The 19,083-nt window shown below is 40.1% G+C and overlaps 1 protein-coding gene across 10 annotated transcripts in view; it reads left to right on the top strand.

The window, feature by feature from the left end:
* FHIT (fragile histidine triad diadenosine triphosphatase) overlaps positions 1-19,083 on the top strand; it is a 1,501,749-nt gene that overhangs the window by 1,286,990 nt on the left and 195,676 nt on the right. For all 10 annotated transcript variants that reach the window (XM_032289593.1, XM_032289590.1, XM_032289591.1 and 7 more), the window contains one exon: positions 11,855-11,923. In XM_032289593.1, the coding sequence (XP_032145484.1) occupies positions 11,855-11,923 (69 nt within the window). The remainder of the gene's footprint in view (positions 1-11,854; positions 11,924-19,083) is intronic.

The following is a 19,083-nucleotide window of genomic DNA, read 5'->3' as shown; positions in this document are numbered from 1 at the left end:
CAGTATGAGAATAGGCTAATACATCTACTTTCTTCTCATTAAATAGCTTTAAGAATTTAAAGCTGTCACGTCACTGAAAACCAATCACAAGCCAAAAGAAAATCTCAAATTTGTTAGAAATCTCTTATTTCTAATGGGCCTGTCTTGCAGAAGAGCGTAATATCATACGGGTGAATAGCAGGGGGTGCAGGGGCAGTGTGCCTAGAACTTTTACTAGGCTCTGTTCAACTGTACCAGAGTGCTTATAGTAAGTATCACACTTGGATGTTGGAATCGGGCAGACCTACTCGTTCTGCCTTCCTAGGCCTTAGTTTCTTCACCTACAAATTAATGATGACAATGATTTGGATTATATCTATCTGCAGTTTTATGATAAATAATTGAGATCTTACAAAGAAAGTGTTTAGCTCAGTTCCTGGCATATGGCGTCTGGCATATAGTAAGAGCTTAATAAATAGCAACAGCTATTACTGTTGCCTCTTGTGATGATAATAAGCAAAGAATGCTCAACTGGAGAGGTTTCTAGCATGCTTGAGGTTTTTTTGTTTGTTTGTTTTTTGTTTTTTTGAGCTTGAGGAGGGGCCCTGATTTAGTCTAAAGTATTTATTTTCTCTCCCAGAGCTGTATTCTGAACATGTTGGATGTTTTATCAAAGGTATTGATAGATAAGAGTTAGTAGTTCATTCTTTACAAACTTTAAAAAAGCCTTTTTTCTTTCCTTTCTTCTTTGTTTTTCACCACTACCTATAGATGAGATTAGTTAGAATCCGGGGAAATAAAATTTCCTGGCATGAACTATACTACTAGTTAGGGAGACTGTAGAATTTATTGTCCAAAGCATACTTAGGAGAGTGAAAGGAGATGCTGTTTGTTATTACACTGGCCTGTTCATACCTCCCAGCCTAAATCTGGATGGTTCCAAATAAACCAGGGCATATGGTCACCCAGATTTAGTTATTTAATCAGGAAGGAGTATAGCAAAATACGGTTGACGCTTGGCGTCCCATCAATCCAGCTTAGAATCTTAGCTCAGCCACTTTTGCCAGCTTGGTGAGCTTGCATAATTTATTTAATTCCAATAAGCATCAGTTTGCTCACTGAAAAAAAAAGGAGACAATAACCGTTTCTATCTTTTAGTGTTTTGGTGAGGACATGATAATATACAGTACAAAGTACAGTCCCAGCATATAATATTCTTTGTAAATGGCAGCAAGTCTTATAACTGATAATGACTTAAAAATGGTAGGTAGATGAATGGTGTCATATTACCATAAATATATAAGTAAAGCTTTTGGGCTTATGTGAAAGAAATAATTAAAATATGTGTCAATATTCTCTTTATAGAGAAGAAGAGGACTGAATTTGGGGGATTCATTTACTAGCCTGTGAAAGAACCCACATTTCTCTAGATACAAAGCCCACCTCATTCACATCTTTCAACTGACAGGCTCAGAAGAGTGGGTGATACATTTATTTCCATGTCTTTCTTACTCAGATTATATAGTTAACTTACTACCACAGGAGAAAACAAACCTGGGACTTCTTTCTTAGACAGCCAGTGGTTTTATTTGGTGGAAGATGCTTCTGCCCTTTCAAAGTGGTCAAGGAGGGAGGTGGATGCCAAAAAACCCACAGCAATTTGAGAGTTAGAATCTGCTGGAGGAAGCCCAAGGAGCAAAAATTAGAGGCAGGAGAATGGGAGGGAAGACTGTTAATTCCTTATGCCCAGATGTTTCCCTCCACATGGCAGTAACTTTACTCCATTCTTTCCTTTAATTCGCTTAGTAAAGGAAAATGGAAGAAGCCACTTGAAATGTAATTGTCTTTCACTATTCCTGTTTAGGTCTATTACCCAAACAGTAGGGAGATTTCTCATTTTGTTCTGTTTATTGCAGTAGGATTAAAAAAAAAAAAAAAGAAAAAGAGTTCTCTCAACACCTGTTTTCTTAATTGATTGTGATTACTTTGCCCCCAAAAGTGAGTGGTTTTTAAACAAAGTGGGTACACTCTCATAAGCCACATTACCATCTTGTAAACACAATGTTAAAATAGGAAAGGTGGCAGAACTATGACAACAGCGCCCTTTCCTACTCTGGATGAGAAGCCCATATGCCATTCACCTTTTTCTCCTCGTTTGCAATCAGTGCTTCCTTTGCTTTACGGAGACAAATGCTAGACAAGGCATGTTTTCTTCCTACATGTCCTGTTCAAGAGAAATGAATAAGGAAGTCTATCTACTCTGTATCTGTTCTTTTGGTTCTAAATTTCAGTGTAAGAACTCCTTAAACCAAAAAAAATTTTTTAAAAAACAAACCCCTCCTGGGTTGACCCGTGCCTGTCACAGCATTTTATGTAATCCAATACTTCGGGATGGTGATGAGCAGTTACTCATGCTTGCAGTGTGGAAGATGGGGGAAATTGACTGGCAAAACAGAGGCATTGACACTTGCTCATGTCTGTTCAGTTCCCGGGCCTCTGTGCTCATGGAGGAGGAATTGAAGAAGAACCTGCCAATTATTTCCATCTTGTGAGCTTAAAGCCAAAAGGAAAAGGCACATACCCAGGCTCTCAGAGTTCCATGACACATTATGTAGCATCAGATTCCATCATCTTGCTTTTATTTGACTTGAAAAGATCTTAATTTTTGAAAATTTGAAATTTAAAGCTGCCTGGTTGCTAAAAGCTCCTTTAAACTCTCATTGTAGTTTGGAGCAATACATCATCAAAGCCATGGTGCTTAGATGATATACAGCACCCATATATCATGAAAGCACCATCTCTCTCATGATATATTATTATAACACAATTGGAGCACCACCAGCGATGTATGGCTTAAAAACACAGTTGTTAAGCCACAAAACTCAACAGGGTCTCCACAAATTCTAGGAAGTGTTTTCTATTTGTTTGTTTTTTTAAAAAATCTGAATTGTTTTTTTATTTTACTTTTTCCTTGAAGTTTCCCAACTTGATTGGGACACTTGGAACACGTGGAAAGCACTGTGTTTCCTCTGTTTCCTGAAAGGCATACCAGCTGTGTGAGCATTGCCAGTATTCTAAGTGAAGGAACTCACTGACAGTACCATAAGAAACCATCAGCATGCCTGTGCATTTTGACAGACCACTGATTTGATTCTTGAGTTGGTCATGCTGAGGTACCCTCAAAGTCATTGTAAGTGGCATTGCTTCCAGTGACATTTACTTTAGAACTAAGTGGCTGTCAGTAATTTCATGCTGACCCTCGACTTAGTTGCAGAAGATGAGGCCTCCCCAGATCAAGAAAGGCAGAAACCAGCCCTGTAGAACACACAAGCTTTGGGGGCTAGTGACGGCCTTGATGAAGTAGAATACATTCAGCAAGGCTCACCATAGAATTAAGTCTTCTGGTTTGGAACAGAAGCAGGTTGTCATAATTATTTTTAAAACTAATGCCCTGTAATATAGTCACTGCTAGAACTGACTGAATATTCAGAACATGCAGCATTTGCTTAAGCACTTTACCTATGTATTTCACATAATCAGCATAAAAGTCTTATGTGTTGGGATACTGGTTTTATGCCCACTTGAGAAATGAGGGAATATGAAAGAAGTTAAGAAATCGACTCAGTAAAAAGAATAGGTAGGATCTGAACCTTGCCACCCATCTCCAGTGACTGAACACCAAACTGCTTAATTGTAAGGGCTTCTACCTTTCTGAGATCTGTGAAAGGCAATATGGGCACGATGTGGTAGAAAGCACTGGAGCATGAGTCAGGGTTTCAGGGTTCTCATGGTTCCAGTCCTGGCCTGGCTGTTGCTTTGCTATTGATCTTCTAAGAGCCACTCTACTCTTCTGTAACATGAAGAAATTAGGAACTCTTACTACCCTGCTAATGTTTTCCATTTCTAATCCTAGTGGTTTTCAAAGATTTTCTGATGATTTGTTTTAGTAATAATTTTTTTGCAAGTGAAATTGTGCATGGGACTCCAACATAGAAACAGATAAAAACGGAGCTGCTCTGTTTGAATCACGGAGGGGGATCTAAAGCCTGCCGCCCTCTCTCATGCCCCATTCTTACTTACATCATGAGCTGCTCCCTGGCCATACCAGGCTTGTCCCTAGGGCTTTGGGGTTTGCAGTTTAGAAAACCACTGACTAGATCTTTATCTGTCTATTATCTCACCCATGAAAAGGAGTTGAAACACTTGAACTTTCAGTTCAGCAGCAAATTATGAGATTCCAGGTGTCAGAAATGAGACACCACTTTGCAAAGCATTGCTAGAAATAGGGTCTGAGCTCTGCACACATTGTGTTCCCCCGCCTGCCATGGCTGCAATGCATCCTGTCTAGCCTGACTTCCATCTCACTGACCCTGGAAACCTGGCTTTTCTCACTCTCCAGGTGCTGAAGTATTGGTGACTCCCCAGGAGCAGTTCTCAACCAGTGAGGACAAGAGTTGGAGTAAGAATATGCTAGTTTCCTCACCCGTCGGCCAGGATACTTCTGGGGTGCATATTCTTCACTGGCTTTTGGAGTTCCCTAGCAGGCCTAATAAGCTCCGGTCACACTTGATCACACACCCTTTATTGACCTCCTTTCCTTTCCTGTCTCCTTGATGCATACCCCGCTACTTGTGTTTCCAGGGATCACCCACCAGATAAACTACCTGCACTCTCATCCTTGCTTCAGGGTTTGTGTCTGGGGCAATTGAGATTTTTAAAAGTGTCTATCATATTTGTATCATTCTACATAAAGAAAAGGATTGTTATTGTGTGGTAGTGAGATTAAGTGTCGATCTAAATTTTCTCCTGTGTGTTTCTGTCTCTTCCAGATTTTCTGTGCTGTAAGTTTTTGGTATTCAGCAAATGGAAACAATCTTATTGTTACCTCACATTTGGTATTCCAAGTTGTGAGCTTTTGATGATTATCCAAACAGAGAGAGAACAATAGAGGCTGGGTGCGGTGGCTCACGCCTATGATCTCAGCACTTTGGGAGGCCAAGGCAGGTAGATCACCTGAGGTCAGGAGTTGGAGACCAGCCTGGCCAACATGGTGAAACTCCATCTCTACTAAAAATACAAAAATTAGCTGGGCGTAGTGGCATGCGCTTGTAATCCCAGCTACTCGGGAGGCTTAGGCAGGAGAATTGCTTGAGCCTGAGAAGCAGGGGTTGTGGGAGCTGAGATGGGTGACATCTCGGACTCCAGTCTGGGTGACAGAGCGAGACCCTGTCTCAAAAAAAAATAATAAAAATAAAAAAATAGAAGATTTCTCGGAGTCTTGCCGAAAGAAAATTTTGTTTCTTTTTTCTTACTTACAAAATTGGTAGTATAATACTGACTTCATAAAGGTGTTGTAGAGGTAAGGAAAATGTGTAAACTATGCAATAAAAATATCAAGGCATGTACATTCATTCTCTACTTGTTGCTATAACAAATTGCTGCAAACAGTAGGTCATATGGTAACATTATTGTTAACCTTTTGAGGAATTGCAGAAACTGTTTTCTGAAGCAGCCTTACCATTTTACATCCCCACCAGGTTGTACAAGGATTCCAAATTGTCCACTTCCTTGCCGGCATTTGTTATCATCTGTCCTTTTTATCACAGTTACCCTGGTATGTGTTAAGTGGTATTGTCATTGTGGTTTTGGGCCAAGGAAGCTGAGCTTCTTTTCATGTATTCATTTATGCATCCTCTCTGAAGGAATGGCTATTCGTACCCTTTGCGCATTTTACTTAGGATTTTTCTCTTCTTATTACTGAGTTGTAAGTAGTTCTTTATGTATTCTGGATACACTTCCCTTATCAGATAGGTGATTTGCAAATCCTTTCATATTCTTGCTTGTGTGCTTTGAAGTAGAAAGTTTACAATTTTGGTGATGTTCACCCTCTTCCAGTTTTAAGGACCGTCCTGATGACGTTGGGCCAAACTGGAAAATCTACGATACCTCACCCGATCTTAAGGTCAGCTGGTCAGTAACCATAATTCATTTGCAACCATAATATATCTTTTGTAACTTAACATCATCACAGGTCAGGAATTAGGACATGGACATCTTTGAAGGTGGCCATTATCTTTTTACCACAGCATGGTCTGTTATTCTTTAGAATCTGACTTGCCTTCTGCAGTTGCTCATTGGCACATGTAGGGGACAAGGATTCACACAGGGCCAACTGGCTAAGGTTGCAGGATACTAATTGTGGAGCAGGGTAGCTCTTCAAACTTCCTTGTCCTTTTGTCCACCATGAGCCATGATTGTATAGCCTTACTACAATATATTCTGACAAGGAGAAAGGATATCGGTATGACCACACTGACCATCCTCAGGTGAGTATGGGCAGAAGAGATGCGTTCAAAGAGATTGAGGGAGGAGCAGAGACAGCACAGAAGAGTTAGGGCCTCTAAAAATGATGGCTGTGGGTGCTGGCTCTGTTTCTTCACCTCCCACTTGCTCTGCAACCCACTGCAGTAAAGGTTTTTTTCTTTTTCTTTTCCTTTTTTTGAGATGAAGTCTTGCCCTGTTGCCCAAGCTGGAGTGCAGTGGCGCAATCTCAGCTCACTGCAACCTCCTTGGGTTCAAGTGATTCTCCTGCCTCAACCTCCTGAGTAGCTGGGATTACAGGCACGTGCCACCATGTGTAGCTAATTTTTTGTGTATTTTTAGGAGAGCTGGAGTTTCACCATGTTGGTCAGCCTGGTCTCGAACTCCTAACCTCCTGATCCAACCACCTTGGCCTCCCAAAGTGCTGGTATTATAAGCATGAGCCACTGTGCCAACCTGCAGTTAAGTTTTTTTTTTTAAAGTAATAGCTTTATTGAGATATAACTCACATAATGTAAAAGAAACTCTATTAAAGCATGCAGTTCATTGTCTTAATATAGTCACAAAGTTGTGCAACTGTCACTGCTATGTAATTCCAGAACATATCCATCAACCCAAAAGAAACCCTGTACCCATTAGCAGTTACTTTGCCTCTCTCCTCAAAACCACTAATCTTTTTTTCTCTATGAATCAGCCTAGTCTGGCTTTTTCATCTAAATGGCATCGTACAATATGTGGCCTTTTGCGTCTGGCTTTTTCATCTAAATGGCATCGTACAATATGTGGCCTTTTGCGTCTGGCTTATTTCCTTGAGCATAATGCTTTCACTTAGTGTACGTCACTCCTTTTTATGGCCAAATCATATCCAATTGTCTTGATATACTTCACTTTGTTTATCCATTGATCAGTTGATAGTCATTAGGGTTTTTTATACTTTCTGGTGATTGTGAATAATGTTGTTGTAAACACTCATGTACAAGTTTTTGTGTGGACATATGTCTTCAGTTCTCTTGGGTATGTATTAGAAGCAGAATTCTGACTCACATGGTAACTCTATATTCAACTATTTGAGGAACTGCCAAACTGTTTTGCCAAGGAGCTGCATGATTTTACATTCTCAATAGCGTAGGAGGGTTCCAGCTCTTCACACTCTGGCCAACACTTGTTATTGTGTGTCTTTTGATTATTGCCTTTCTAGTGGGTATGAGTTGATGACTTAATGTGGTTTTAACTTGCATTTCCCTAATGACTAATAATGTTGAGCATTGTCCCAGCGCAGAAGCGGGCACCTGTAATCCCAGCACTTTGGGAGGCTCTGGTGGGTGAGTCACAAGGTCAGGAGTTCAGGACCAGCCTGGCCAAGATGATGAAACCCTAAAAATACAAAAATCCACTAAAAATACAAAAATTACTGGATGTGGTGGCAGGCACCTGTAATCACAGCTACTCCAGAGGCTGAGGCAGAGAATTGGTTGAACCGGGGAAGGGAAGGTTGCAGTGAGCTGAGATCCCACTGCTGCACTCCAGCTTGGGTGACAGAGTGAGACTCTGTCTCAAATAATAATAATAATGATGATGATGAGGTTGAGCATCTTTTCATGGGATTTTAAATTTTGTTCTCCCAACCTTACTGAAATAGTTCAAGCTTTCAAAAACATTTGACACCCCTAGTGACACCGTCTTTGAAATTTGTTCTTCTCTGGGCTGTTGGAACTTACCCTCTCTTGATTTTGCCTTTCCTTACTATAGCCTTAAATCAAGTCCTGCTCCTCTTCCCAAACCTCAAACGTTGGAGCGGCCCAGTGCTCGGTATTTACCTTATCCTGTTGTGTTTTTCTTCATGACGTTTATTTCTATCCAAAATTAAAATGTATAATTAGTTATTTCCTTACTTATATTCTGCATCGCCAGTTGGAATATAAGCTCTAGGGGCTTTGTTTTTTTCCTGACTATATCGCTGTTTCCTAGAATAGCACCTAGAAATAGATATTTTTGAGTGAATGGATATATGCTTTAGAGAAGTGTACAGAAGTGTTACATTAATTAAAGTCGGGACTCCATAATCAAATAAGTTTCTGGAATGTTGGATTAGATGAAGTTAAGCATCTTTTGTGTCGGACTTATACTTTAATGTGCTAATGAGCATTGTGAAATGTTATTTGGCCATGAAAATAGTTTTGGTATGGAATGTGTCCTGGGACTTTAAAAAGACACTCTTCTAATTGTAGCAGCTAAACTGCAACCCCTAGCAAATTTGTGGAAGGCCTTTATTAAATAGCTGTGTTGTTGGCACTTAGAAAAGTAAGTTGTGATCACCACTGCTTAATATGAAACGCTAAGAACAGATTATATCAAATTATCCTCATCTCTGCTATTTGTAGGGTTTTTATCAGAATGTCATTCTATTAGAAGGCCTTAGTAATGGTACTTTTTCACAGCAACGAGGCTTTGAGCTGGCTTTATCATGATTTCCCTGTTCTGAGAAATTGAGTGGGTTGTCAGCATCCTGTGATCAGCCTGTCACTTAAGAATTTGTGTCAAGATATCAGGGTAGGTTAAGATCTATGCCCTTGGGGAAAAAATCACCTGTACAGTGAGCTGTTTACTGTCTTCAGTGTGTCACAGTGAAGTTTAAGTGGTGGCCAGTGATCAAGAGTGGCTTTTCTAGAACTTGGTGGTAACACAGTCTATGAACACTAAACCCAGAAGAGGAGGGTAAAGAAAAGGAAGCAGGGGGATAGGCCTGGAGCCTGGACATTCCCAAGTGCAGGGTTGCAGCCCACCATATGTTAGTAGTGGATAGTAACAGGCATATTCCTGAGGACCAGGCAAGGAGAGTGGTCAGAGTGCAGAAAGCCAGAGGCATTCAGAAAGATGTCTCCTCATACTGGACATGGTAGCTCACACCTGCAATCCCAGCTACTTGGAGAGAGGATTGCTTGAGGCCCGGAGTTTGAGAACAGGTTGGGCAACACAGTGAGAACTCCATCGCTAGAAACATGAAGAAAAAAAGTTAGCTGGGTGTCGTGGCATGCATCGGTAGTCCCAGCTATTTGGGAGGCTGAGACAGGAAGATATCTTGAGCCTGGGAGTTGAAGGCTGCAGTGAGCTATGACTGCATCACTGTGCTCCAACCTTGGTGACAGAGTGAGATTTTGTGGGGAGAGAGAGAGAGGAAGGAAAGGAAAGGGGAAAAAAAAGAAATAAAAAGGAGGGAAGAAAGGAAGGAGGAAAAGAAAAGAAAAAAGAGAGGAAGTATAGAAGGAAAAAGAAAGAGAAAAGAGACAAAGAAAGAGTCTACACATAATGCAGTAGGGCAGGCAAAACAGTGAGTGACCTCAGTGCCCACACTGGTACCCTTGGCAGGAGCGAGATAAGAAACCAGATGGATATTGTAAGCCAGTGGTTCTCTCAAAGTGTGCCATTAGACCAGCAGCAGCTGGGAGCTTGTTAGAAATACAGACTTTCAGGGCCCTGCAGTCTGCATTTTAACAAGCCCCAAGTGCAGGTGGAAGTTTGAGAATGGCTAGTCAAATCAACAGAAACAAGCTTTCGCTAAAGAGATGCTTGAACAATGCCCTCATTCAAGGAGCTTCTTAATATCTTGTTTTGTTGGTGCAGAAATCATCCCTGAATGTGGTGTCTACTTGGCTTTCAGGTTTAAATTTGTTTTTTTAAGTAATAAAAGTAAGTCTTCTATAGTTCCCGGTAATGAAAAGCTGCATGCTAAGCACATGGTTAGCAGACTTAATTCTTTTAACCCTATGAGGTTAGCAACCATTATAATCCCCATTATAGATAAAGATACTGACGCATATGAGGCAAGGTCACACAGTTAGTTTGTCGTAGGTCCAGGATTTGCATTAGGAAATTTGACTGCAAGATATTGGTCTGGAGCTTCCTAGAATGTATAAAGAAGATGACGATGGATAGATGGATGGATGGGAGGGAGAAAGAGGTGGAGAAAGGAAGAGGGGCAAAGAAAGAAGAAAGGAGGAAAAGAAGAAAGGATAACAGTATATTTTAGAATTAAAGAGTGATTGAAGGCTCCTTCTGAGGGTGGTCTGTATCCTTGTACTGTGTTATTTTCCTGGTTTTGCTTTTAAGTCAGCCTATCTAGAGATTTCAGCCTGGGCCCACCTGCCCGGCTTTCTTCTAAGAATTTTTGGTTTCATGGGTAGTTTGTGGTTTATTTTTTCTTGTTTCTTCTTTCTCTTTCTCTTTCCATGCTCACATAGTCTTTGTGACTTAAGTACACACTTGGCCCAGTTGCTAAGAGATCCGTGACTGGCTTTATTATTGACTGGTGCATATTCTGGCAAAAGCCTGTGACTCTTTGGGTACTATGCTCAGGGGCTGCTTCGAAGCTCTTCTCTGCTTCATTCACCTTGGACCACATTGCACCCTGCCTCTGCTTTAATAGCGTATCATTTTCCCCCTCCTTGTATAGCAAAGCCGCAGGGACACTTAATCTTATATTCTCTGGAGGCCTTTCGGAGCCTCGGAGCCTGATCTCAGTAATCAAGAAGCGGTGGGTGGTCAGGGATGAGGTTTGACCCTCTGTCTGCCTCTCTGTATTTAAGCTTTTTATTTTCACATTCCTCCCCATGGTTTGTAATAAAAGTAGAACGTAGCTCAAGGGCAGGAATGAGGTTTAACTTCAGCCGAGGTACAGTAGAGGCTATTTGGAAAGTAAAACTTTCAAATGGTAGTTTAGCCTTGAAGAATATATTGAATTAGGTATGCTCTGAGCCTTGATTCACGATTGCTGCCTAATAGCATTGCTATGTATATTACCTGGGTGCATTAGTAGACTACAGAAATGGGCTATTTAAAAGATTAAGTTTGCACAGTCAGTGCACGTGCTGATGAAACATGTGGGAGCAAAAGGCAGGTGGTCTCGTTTCCGGTACTGACTTCTACTTCCTGTGGGGCCCTGGCCTCACTGAACACTGATTTCCTCTTCTGTAAAATGGAGGTCATTGCCTCACAGGATTTTTAAGAGTGCTAAATGACAGAATGCCAAATGCAGAGCTTTGCTTATCATAGGAAATAAAGACGTAATAAATGAGAACTGTTTATATTACTAGGATATGATTATTGTTCAAAGCCCTGAGTCTGTAATTCTGCCCATACTGCTTGCTACTCTCATTCATTAACTCTTTACATACACAGTTCTGTTAGCCAATTCTTATTTCTTGTCAGTGTCAGAGTCATGATGGTCACCCTTGAAGATGTGCTGTCATTTCAAAGCACTGGTTAAACACAACCAAGACTGACAACCATGAATAATTCCAAAGAGCCTCTAAAACACTCTAGCATTTCACTCTGTCTCTCATACATACCACCAAGTTGTTCTCTCTTGCTTAGTGCACTCTCTTCTCAGCAGATTATTTCAGGTATAGTTACTGATGGTGAATATCAACTTCCTCTGAAAAATAATCCAGCAGGAACCATCCAGAGTAATTGGGCTTCATGAGAACATCACTGTCAAGTCTAAAAATATATGGGGAGATAATCACATTTTATTTTTTTCTTTCTTGTATATTTTCAGCACGTTCACGTCCACGTTCTTCCCAGGAAGGCTGGAGACTTTCACAGGAATGACAGCATCTATGATGAGGTGGGTCTGCGCTCTCTGATCTTATTGTTTGATTACGGGGACTGTCGGTGTGATGACATCAGCCTAATGAATCAACAAATACCCTAGATATGGTCTGAAATGGGGTTGTATTTAGTCTGTCTTAGAAAGTGGCAGTAGAGACCAAGACTCAAGAATGATCATCATGGGAACCCAAGACTAAGTTAATTATAATGATTTCTTTTTCAAATGAAAACTAACAGAAACCAAATGTCCTTGTGATTTCTATCCTGTCATTTACCAGGACAGTAAGTATTTGCATGGAGATATTGTCCAGATCTCCACAGAGGAAAACCTACAGTGCTACCAGTGGAAGTCAAGTAGATTGATATATGATCCTTTTAGTCAAATGCTATACTTAATTTTCAAAACACTTTGAAACTCACCTTGTCTTTCCCAACAGCATTTATTCAGAGTGAAACTTTGAATTATCATGAGCAAAACTAGGTTGGTTAGAATAATGTAGGTGTAACTCACATATCATAAATATTATAGCATTTATTTTATTTCTGAGTACTCCCATTCAAAGATACAGGCGTAAAACCACTACAAACATGAATCAGCAAGAGCCAGGTGATCCACTCCCAAAGAGGATGTCTATGTGAGAACCTCCAGATGCCCATTTCCACCATGTGGAGCATAGAGCCTGTGATGTATCAGGTTGACATAAAATATAAGGTGATTTCAATGTACCTATTTATTGTAGCCAAGGAGTGGAAAGTAAGTCCTCCATATGGTAGAGCAAATTTGATAGCACTAGTGCCCTGGAGTGATTGGTTAAAAGGACTTTGAGGCTGTTTCTGGATGAAACAATGAAAAGTGCTGTGATTGATTAGCAGTGCCTGCCAAGGGCATCAGATAGGAGGAACGTATCATATTTGCTGTCTATTTGACAATCCTGTTCTAACCCTTTAAGAATGCTTTTTAAGACACATTGCTTATTTCAGTCGTTTATCATGTGACTCTATCAAATAAACCACATGATTATCTCTACCTGCTTTCTAGGGACCAGTTAAAATCTATGCGTCTTTTCGCATGTGTGTCTGTGGGGCTTCTTTGCAGGATGGCATTAAAATGGCAACTCAAACCGTGAAAATAAAGAACAGGAGGTCAGCAGTTAATAATGGAACTTACAATTAATGTTTCTGGGATGTGTTGGGTTCCTTGAGGTGGCTGGTTATTCTGACTTTAGGATAGCCCTTACTATCTTGTACTTCTGTGTTTTCAAGAGCTGTGTTGGATGTGTGTAGATTGGAAACAGACTAGTCATCAGTACCTAAGTGCTGATTTGTGGACCAGTTGCTGCAGATCTCAATTCCCAGGAGGTACCATCCCTGGAGATCCTGATCAAGTAGATTGCACAGCACCCAGGAATCAGTCATTATATAAGGAAATCCCCAGGAGACTCGGATGCAAAACTACCTTTGGGAATAGGTTGTCTGGGTTTTCCAAAGTCATATTCTATAATACTATAATTTGAATTCATTTTCGCTGGATGTAGAATGCAGTTTGGGGATTGATAAGGGCTTAGTTCACATTGTAAGAAAATCAGAATTATAGAGTAATTATAAAGACATGCAATTAAAATACAAATACCAATCTCACTAACATAGACTAAGGTTAATAAAATGTTGCCAAATATAGGCTGTTTTAATGAATAAATTAGCACCTGAATTATATACTAGTAAATACTGCTAAAGTAGCTTTAAAAGTACCTGAAAACACTGTTTTCTTAGGCTGAACAGTCACCTTGAAATCTTGTCGGTGTTTTAAATGGGCTTGAGACAGAAGCTTCATGGTGACATTTCAGCCCAGTTCAAGATAGAGTGTCCAGTGCTGTAGTTGGTATATGCCCTGTCTCCTCTCTTATTCTTTTGCCCTTGTCTGCATGCTCTGATGGCCCCACAGATAAGAAGGAAACACATGTTCCTACTTCTTACATTTTGGAAGATCATCTCAGGAGAAGTAATTACTGTAAGAATTCTTTTTTTTTTTTTAAATCAGTGGCATGAGTCATATGTAGTATAGACAGTATTCACTAAGGGAGATTGTGGTACAAGACTAAGTAGAGATTGAAGTCTGGAAATGGGCAGAAGTAAGTTCAAATCCCAGTGGCATCTACTAACCATATGATATTGAAGCCTGAAGGGCTTATTTCAGGGCTTGGTACTTAGCAAGAATTTGTTAATAGGTAGGGGTTTCTCTTCTTACTGTTATTACTAGTTTTGTTTCTTTTTAAAAAAGTAGCAAGGATGAGCAAATAGAGAACCAGATTCAAAGCCAGGTCATTGGATGTTCCCATCTACCATTCTTTCCAAGAGTGAGATTCCCAATTTTCCCATTTCCTTTAACCATTCCTTCTCAGTTTCATCTTCCTCTTTATATGGAACTGCTTCTCTAGGCTGAGTATCTAATAACACAGTGTTCAAAAGAGGCATGAAAAGCATGCAGCACTGCACAGGCATTATTGGTATAGACCTTAACGTACATTAGACCAAGTGATCTTAATCAGAAGTGATGGAGTGATGAGGGATGGCATTCTTTATATTGATGGGAGTGCTGGCTCTAGATTATGCATCTGTTCAGGACGATCAACAAACAGACTGCCTTGGAGGGCGGGAGGTAGGAAACAGGAACAGCAGGGGGCTGAGCTCCATAAAATGTAATTGTATTCCTATGGCTGCAGACATAAAAAATTATGCCCAAAAAAGCCCCAGAGTATAAATTGGCTAGGAACACTGTGTTCTTTCTGGGCATTGTTTTAACATGGTTAGTGACAAATAACAAGGTTCATAAGAAGGGCGTTTGGGTCTGAAAACAGATTTCGGGAATAGTTGATGGTAGGAGTGTTTTGTCTGGAAAAAGGAAGACTTGTGGAGGGGAGATAGTACAGAGTCACTCTTTCCAAATATCTGAAGGGCTGGCAGTGGAAAGGTATTAAATACATTCTATGTGGCTCCAGAGGACAAATCTGAGATTATCACACCACAAGATGGCAGGTATCATCAGCTCTACATAATAACAGGCCAAAGTGAGAAAAACTTCTAAACATTTAGAGTGCCTTATAAGGGGGTGAGATCCCCACCCCTGGATCCACTCAAGCACAGAGCAGTTGGCCACAATTCTTCAAGAGGATGTCTACATTTGGTCACTGCACCATTTGACCCATTTGATCATCACCACCATCTTCAGATTTTACAAGTTCTGTAACAGATAGTGGGGTGTTTTTGTTATTAGTATTACAATGTGACTATCTAGTGAAACATATTGTTTTCTATGTTAAGTTTATGGAAGTATAAGGTAATACCTTTTTTTCTGTTTACTTATAGGAAACCACACTCTATTGATTTTTTTCTCATTCCCAGCCTACTCCCTGCTTTTCTTGTAGCTCAGCATTGCATATTGATGATCCTTGGGCTTTGTTTGCCTCCTCATAAGTGTTTTATTTTTGCCTGCAAAGTATTTTTTGGGGATATGCTTTATTGTGCCCGTAAAGTATTTTTTAACAAGTCTAAATGTTGTTAGGCATATTGCTCATTCTTCAGGCCAAAACAGTTGTCACAACTGTCTCCCACCTAGGATTGCTTCACTGGCTTCTGGTGCCTGCATGGCTCCTGAAGGCATTAGAGTTTGAGATCACTCCCTGTTTCATGGGCTGCTCCTCTTGTCCCTGCCGCTAAAAGATTAATATTCCCCAGAATCTTCTGTCTGGTATACAGGGCATGCTGTTTATCTGAAACATCTGTTTCACCTCCCTGCCTACTCATACACAGTGCTCTGGCCCCAGGTGAGTTCTTTTCTGTTGTTATTATTTTACTTCAAGTTCTGGGATACATGTGCAGAATAGGAAGGTTTGTTATATAGGTATACATGTGCCATGGTGGTTTGCAGCACCTGTCAACCCGTCATCTAGGTTTTAAGCCTGGCATACATTTGGCATTTGTCCTAATACTCTCCCTCCTCTTTGCTACCCATCCCCAGCAGACCCCAGTGTCTGTTGAACAATGTTCTCATTGTTCAACTCCCACTTATGAGTGAGAACATGAAGTGTTTGGTTTTCTCTTCCTGTGTGAGTTTGCTGAGAATGATGGTTTCCAGCTTCATCCATGCTCCCTGCAAAAGACATCATGATCTCATTCTTTTTTGTGGCTGCATAGTATTCCATGGTGTCTATGTGCAACATTTTCTTTAGCCAGTCTATCATTGATAGGCATTTGGGTTGATTCCAAGTCTTTGCTATTGTAAATAGTGCTGCAGTAAACAAATGTGTACATGTGTCTTTATAGTACAGTGACTTATAATCTTTTTGGTATATACCCAGTAATGGCATTGCTGGGTGAAATGGTATTTCTGGTTCTAGATCCTCGAGGAATTGCCACACTGTCTTCCACAATAGTTGAACTAATTTATACTCCCACCAACAGTGTAAATGCATTCCTATTTCTTCACAGCCTCACCAGCATCCTTTGTTTTAATAATCACCATTCTGACTGGCGTGAGATCTCAGCATGGTTTTGATTTGCATTTCTCTAATGATCAGTGATGATGAGTTTTTTTTCATATGTTTGTTGACTGCATAAATGTCTTATTTTGAGAAGTGTCTGTTCATATCCTTTGTCCACTTTTTGATTGGGTTGTTTGTTTGTTCTTGTAAATTTGTTTAAGTTCCTTATAGATTCCGGATGCTAGAACTTTGTCAGATGGGTAGATTGCAAACCTCTCATTCTGTTGGCTGCCTCTTCACTCTGATGCTAGTTTCTTTTGCTGCACAGAAGCTCTTTAGTTAGATCCCATTTTTCAGCTTTGGCTTTAGTTGCAATTGCTTTTGGTGTTTTCAGCATGAAATGTTTCCACAGGCCTATGTCCTGAATGGTATTGCCTAGGTTTTCTAACAAGTTCTGAAATTGAGGCAGTAATTAATAGCCTACCAACTAAAAAAAACCTAGGACCAGATGAACTCACAGCAGAATTCTACCAAAGGTACAAAGAGGAGCTGGTACCATTCCTTCTGAAACCATTCCAAACAATCAAAAAAGAGGGACTCCTCCCTGATTCATTTTATGAGGCCAGCATCATCCTGATACCAAAACCTGGCAGAGACAAAATAAAAAAGAAAACTTCAGGCCAATACCCCTGACAGACATCAATGTGAAAATCTTTAATATAATACTGGCAAACCGAATCCAGCTGTACATCAAAAAAGTGTATCCACCACAATCAGGTCAGCATCATCCCTGGGATACAAGTTTGGTTCAACATACACAAAATAATAAACATAATATATCATATAAACAGAACCAATGACAAGAACCACATGATTATCTCAATAGATGCAGAAAAGGCCTTTGATAAAATTCAACATCGCTTTCATGTTAAAAACTCTCAATAAACTTGGTATTGATGGAACATATCTCAAAATAATAAGAGCTGTTTATGACAAATCCATAGCCAATATCATACGGAATGGGCAAAAGCTGGAAGCATTCCCTTTGAAAACTGGCATGGATGACAAGGAAGACAAGGATGCACTCTCTCACCACTCCTATTCAACATAGTATTGGAAGTTCTGGCCAGGGCAATCAGGCAAGAGAAAGAAACAAAGGGTATTGAGACAGGAATAGAGGAAGTCAAATTGTCTGTGTTTGCAGATGACATGATTGTTTATTTAGAAAACCCCATCATCCCAGCCCCAAAACACTATAAGCAGATAAGCAACCAGCAAAGTCTTAGGATACAAAATCAATGTGCAAAAATCAAAAGCACTTCTATAAACTAATAGCAGATAAACAGCCGAATCATGAATGAACTAGTGTTCACAATTGCTACAAAGAGAATAAAATACCTAGGAATACAACTTAAAAGGGATATGAAGGACCTCTTCAAGGATAGCTACAAACCACTGCTCAAGGAAATAAGATAGGACGCAAACAAATGGGAATACATTCCATGCTCACGGATAGGAAGAATCAGTATTGTGAAAATGGCCATACTGCCCAAAGTAATTTATAGACTCAGTGCTATTCCAATCAAGCTACCATTGACTTTCTTTGCAGAATTAGAAAAAACTACTTTAAATTTCATACAGAACCAAAAAAGAGCTCGTATAGCCAAGATAATCCTAACCAAAAAGAACAAAGCTGGAGGCATCACGTTACCTGACTTCCAGCTATACTATAAGGCTACAGTGACCAAAAAAGCATGATACCGGCACCAAAACAGATCTATAGACCAATGGAACAGAACAGAGACTTCAGAAATAACACCACACATCTACAACCATTTGATCTTCAACAGACCTGACAAAAACAAGCAATGGGGAAAGGATTCCCTATTTAATAAATGGTGCTGGGAAAACTGACTAGCCATATGCAGAAACAGAAACTGGACCCCTTTCTTACACCTTATACAAAAATTAACTCAACATGGATTAAAGACTTACATGTAAAACCCAAAGTCCAGGTGAGTTCTTTAACTTCAGTGGTGGGTCCTGCCCCACCTCCTCAGCTCCTGCAAGTATTCTCTCCCACTGCCTGCTTTTGTCAAACATATTATTCTTGTTCCCACCTTAGTGCCTTTGCACATGTTGTTCTTGTCACCTGTAACTTCTACCATCTTCACTTCCCCTTCATGTGGCTTCATGTAATCATTCAAATCTCAGCTCAAGTCACCTCCTCAAAGTGTACTTTACACTCGTCTCTGGTTTCATCTAAAATAGTTAATCCTCTGTCCTCTCTATAGTAATTCTATTATATCACCGTGCCTATTTCCTTCTTAACCTCTACCACACTTAATGTAATTTATTACCTTATTATTCAATACCTGCATCCTCCAATTATGGGTTAGAGTCATAAGAGCAGAGATCTAATCTGGTATAGGGTGGAACTTCAATGAATATTGGAAAATGAATGAACATATTTAAAAAACCAAGGTGTTGAACTAGAAGAACTTGAAATTCCCTACTAGTTCTAACATAATTTAAAAGGAGATTATATGTCTTGCTTTTCAGAGGGTCAATTCACTAACTCATAGCCACACTGGGTGAGACTTCGACATTTTGCTATCAGCCATCTAAGGTGAATTTAATGGGGCATTGATGGAACAGAATCCTTTGGTCAGAAATCAACGTGAAGAAGGCTACAAAT

This window comes from Sapajus apella, unplaced genomic scaffold (genome assembly GCF_009761245.1).
Source record: "Sapajus apella isolate SASKATOON/1434 unplaced genomic scaffold, GSC_monkey_1.0 scaffold23, whole genome shotgun sequence".
NCBI classification, from domain to species: domain Eukaryota; kingdom Metazoa; phylum Chordata; class Mammalia; order Primates; family Cebidae; genus Sapajus; species Sapajus apella.
Note: the sequence above shows the minus strand (reverse complement) of the source record. Positions and strands in the feature narration are given on the sequence as shown.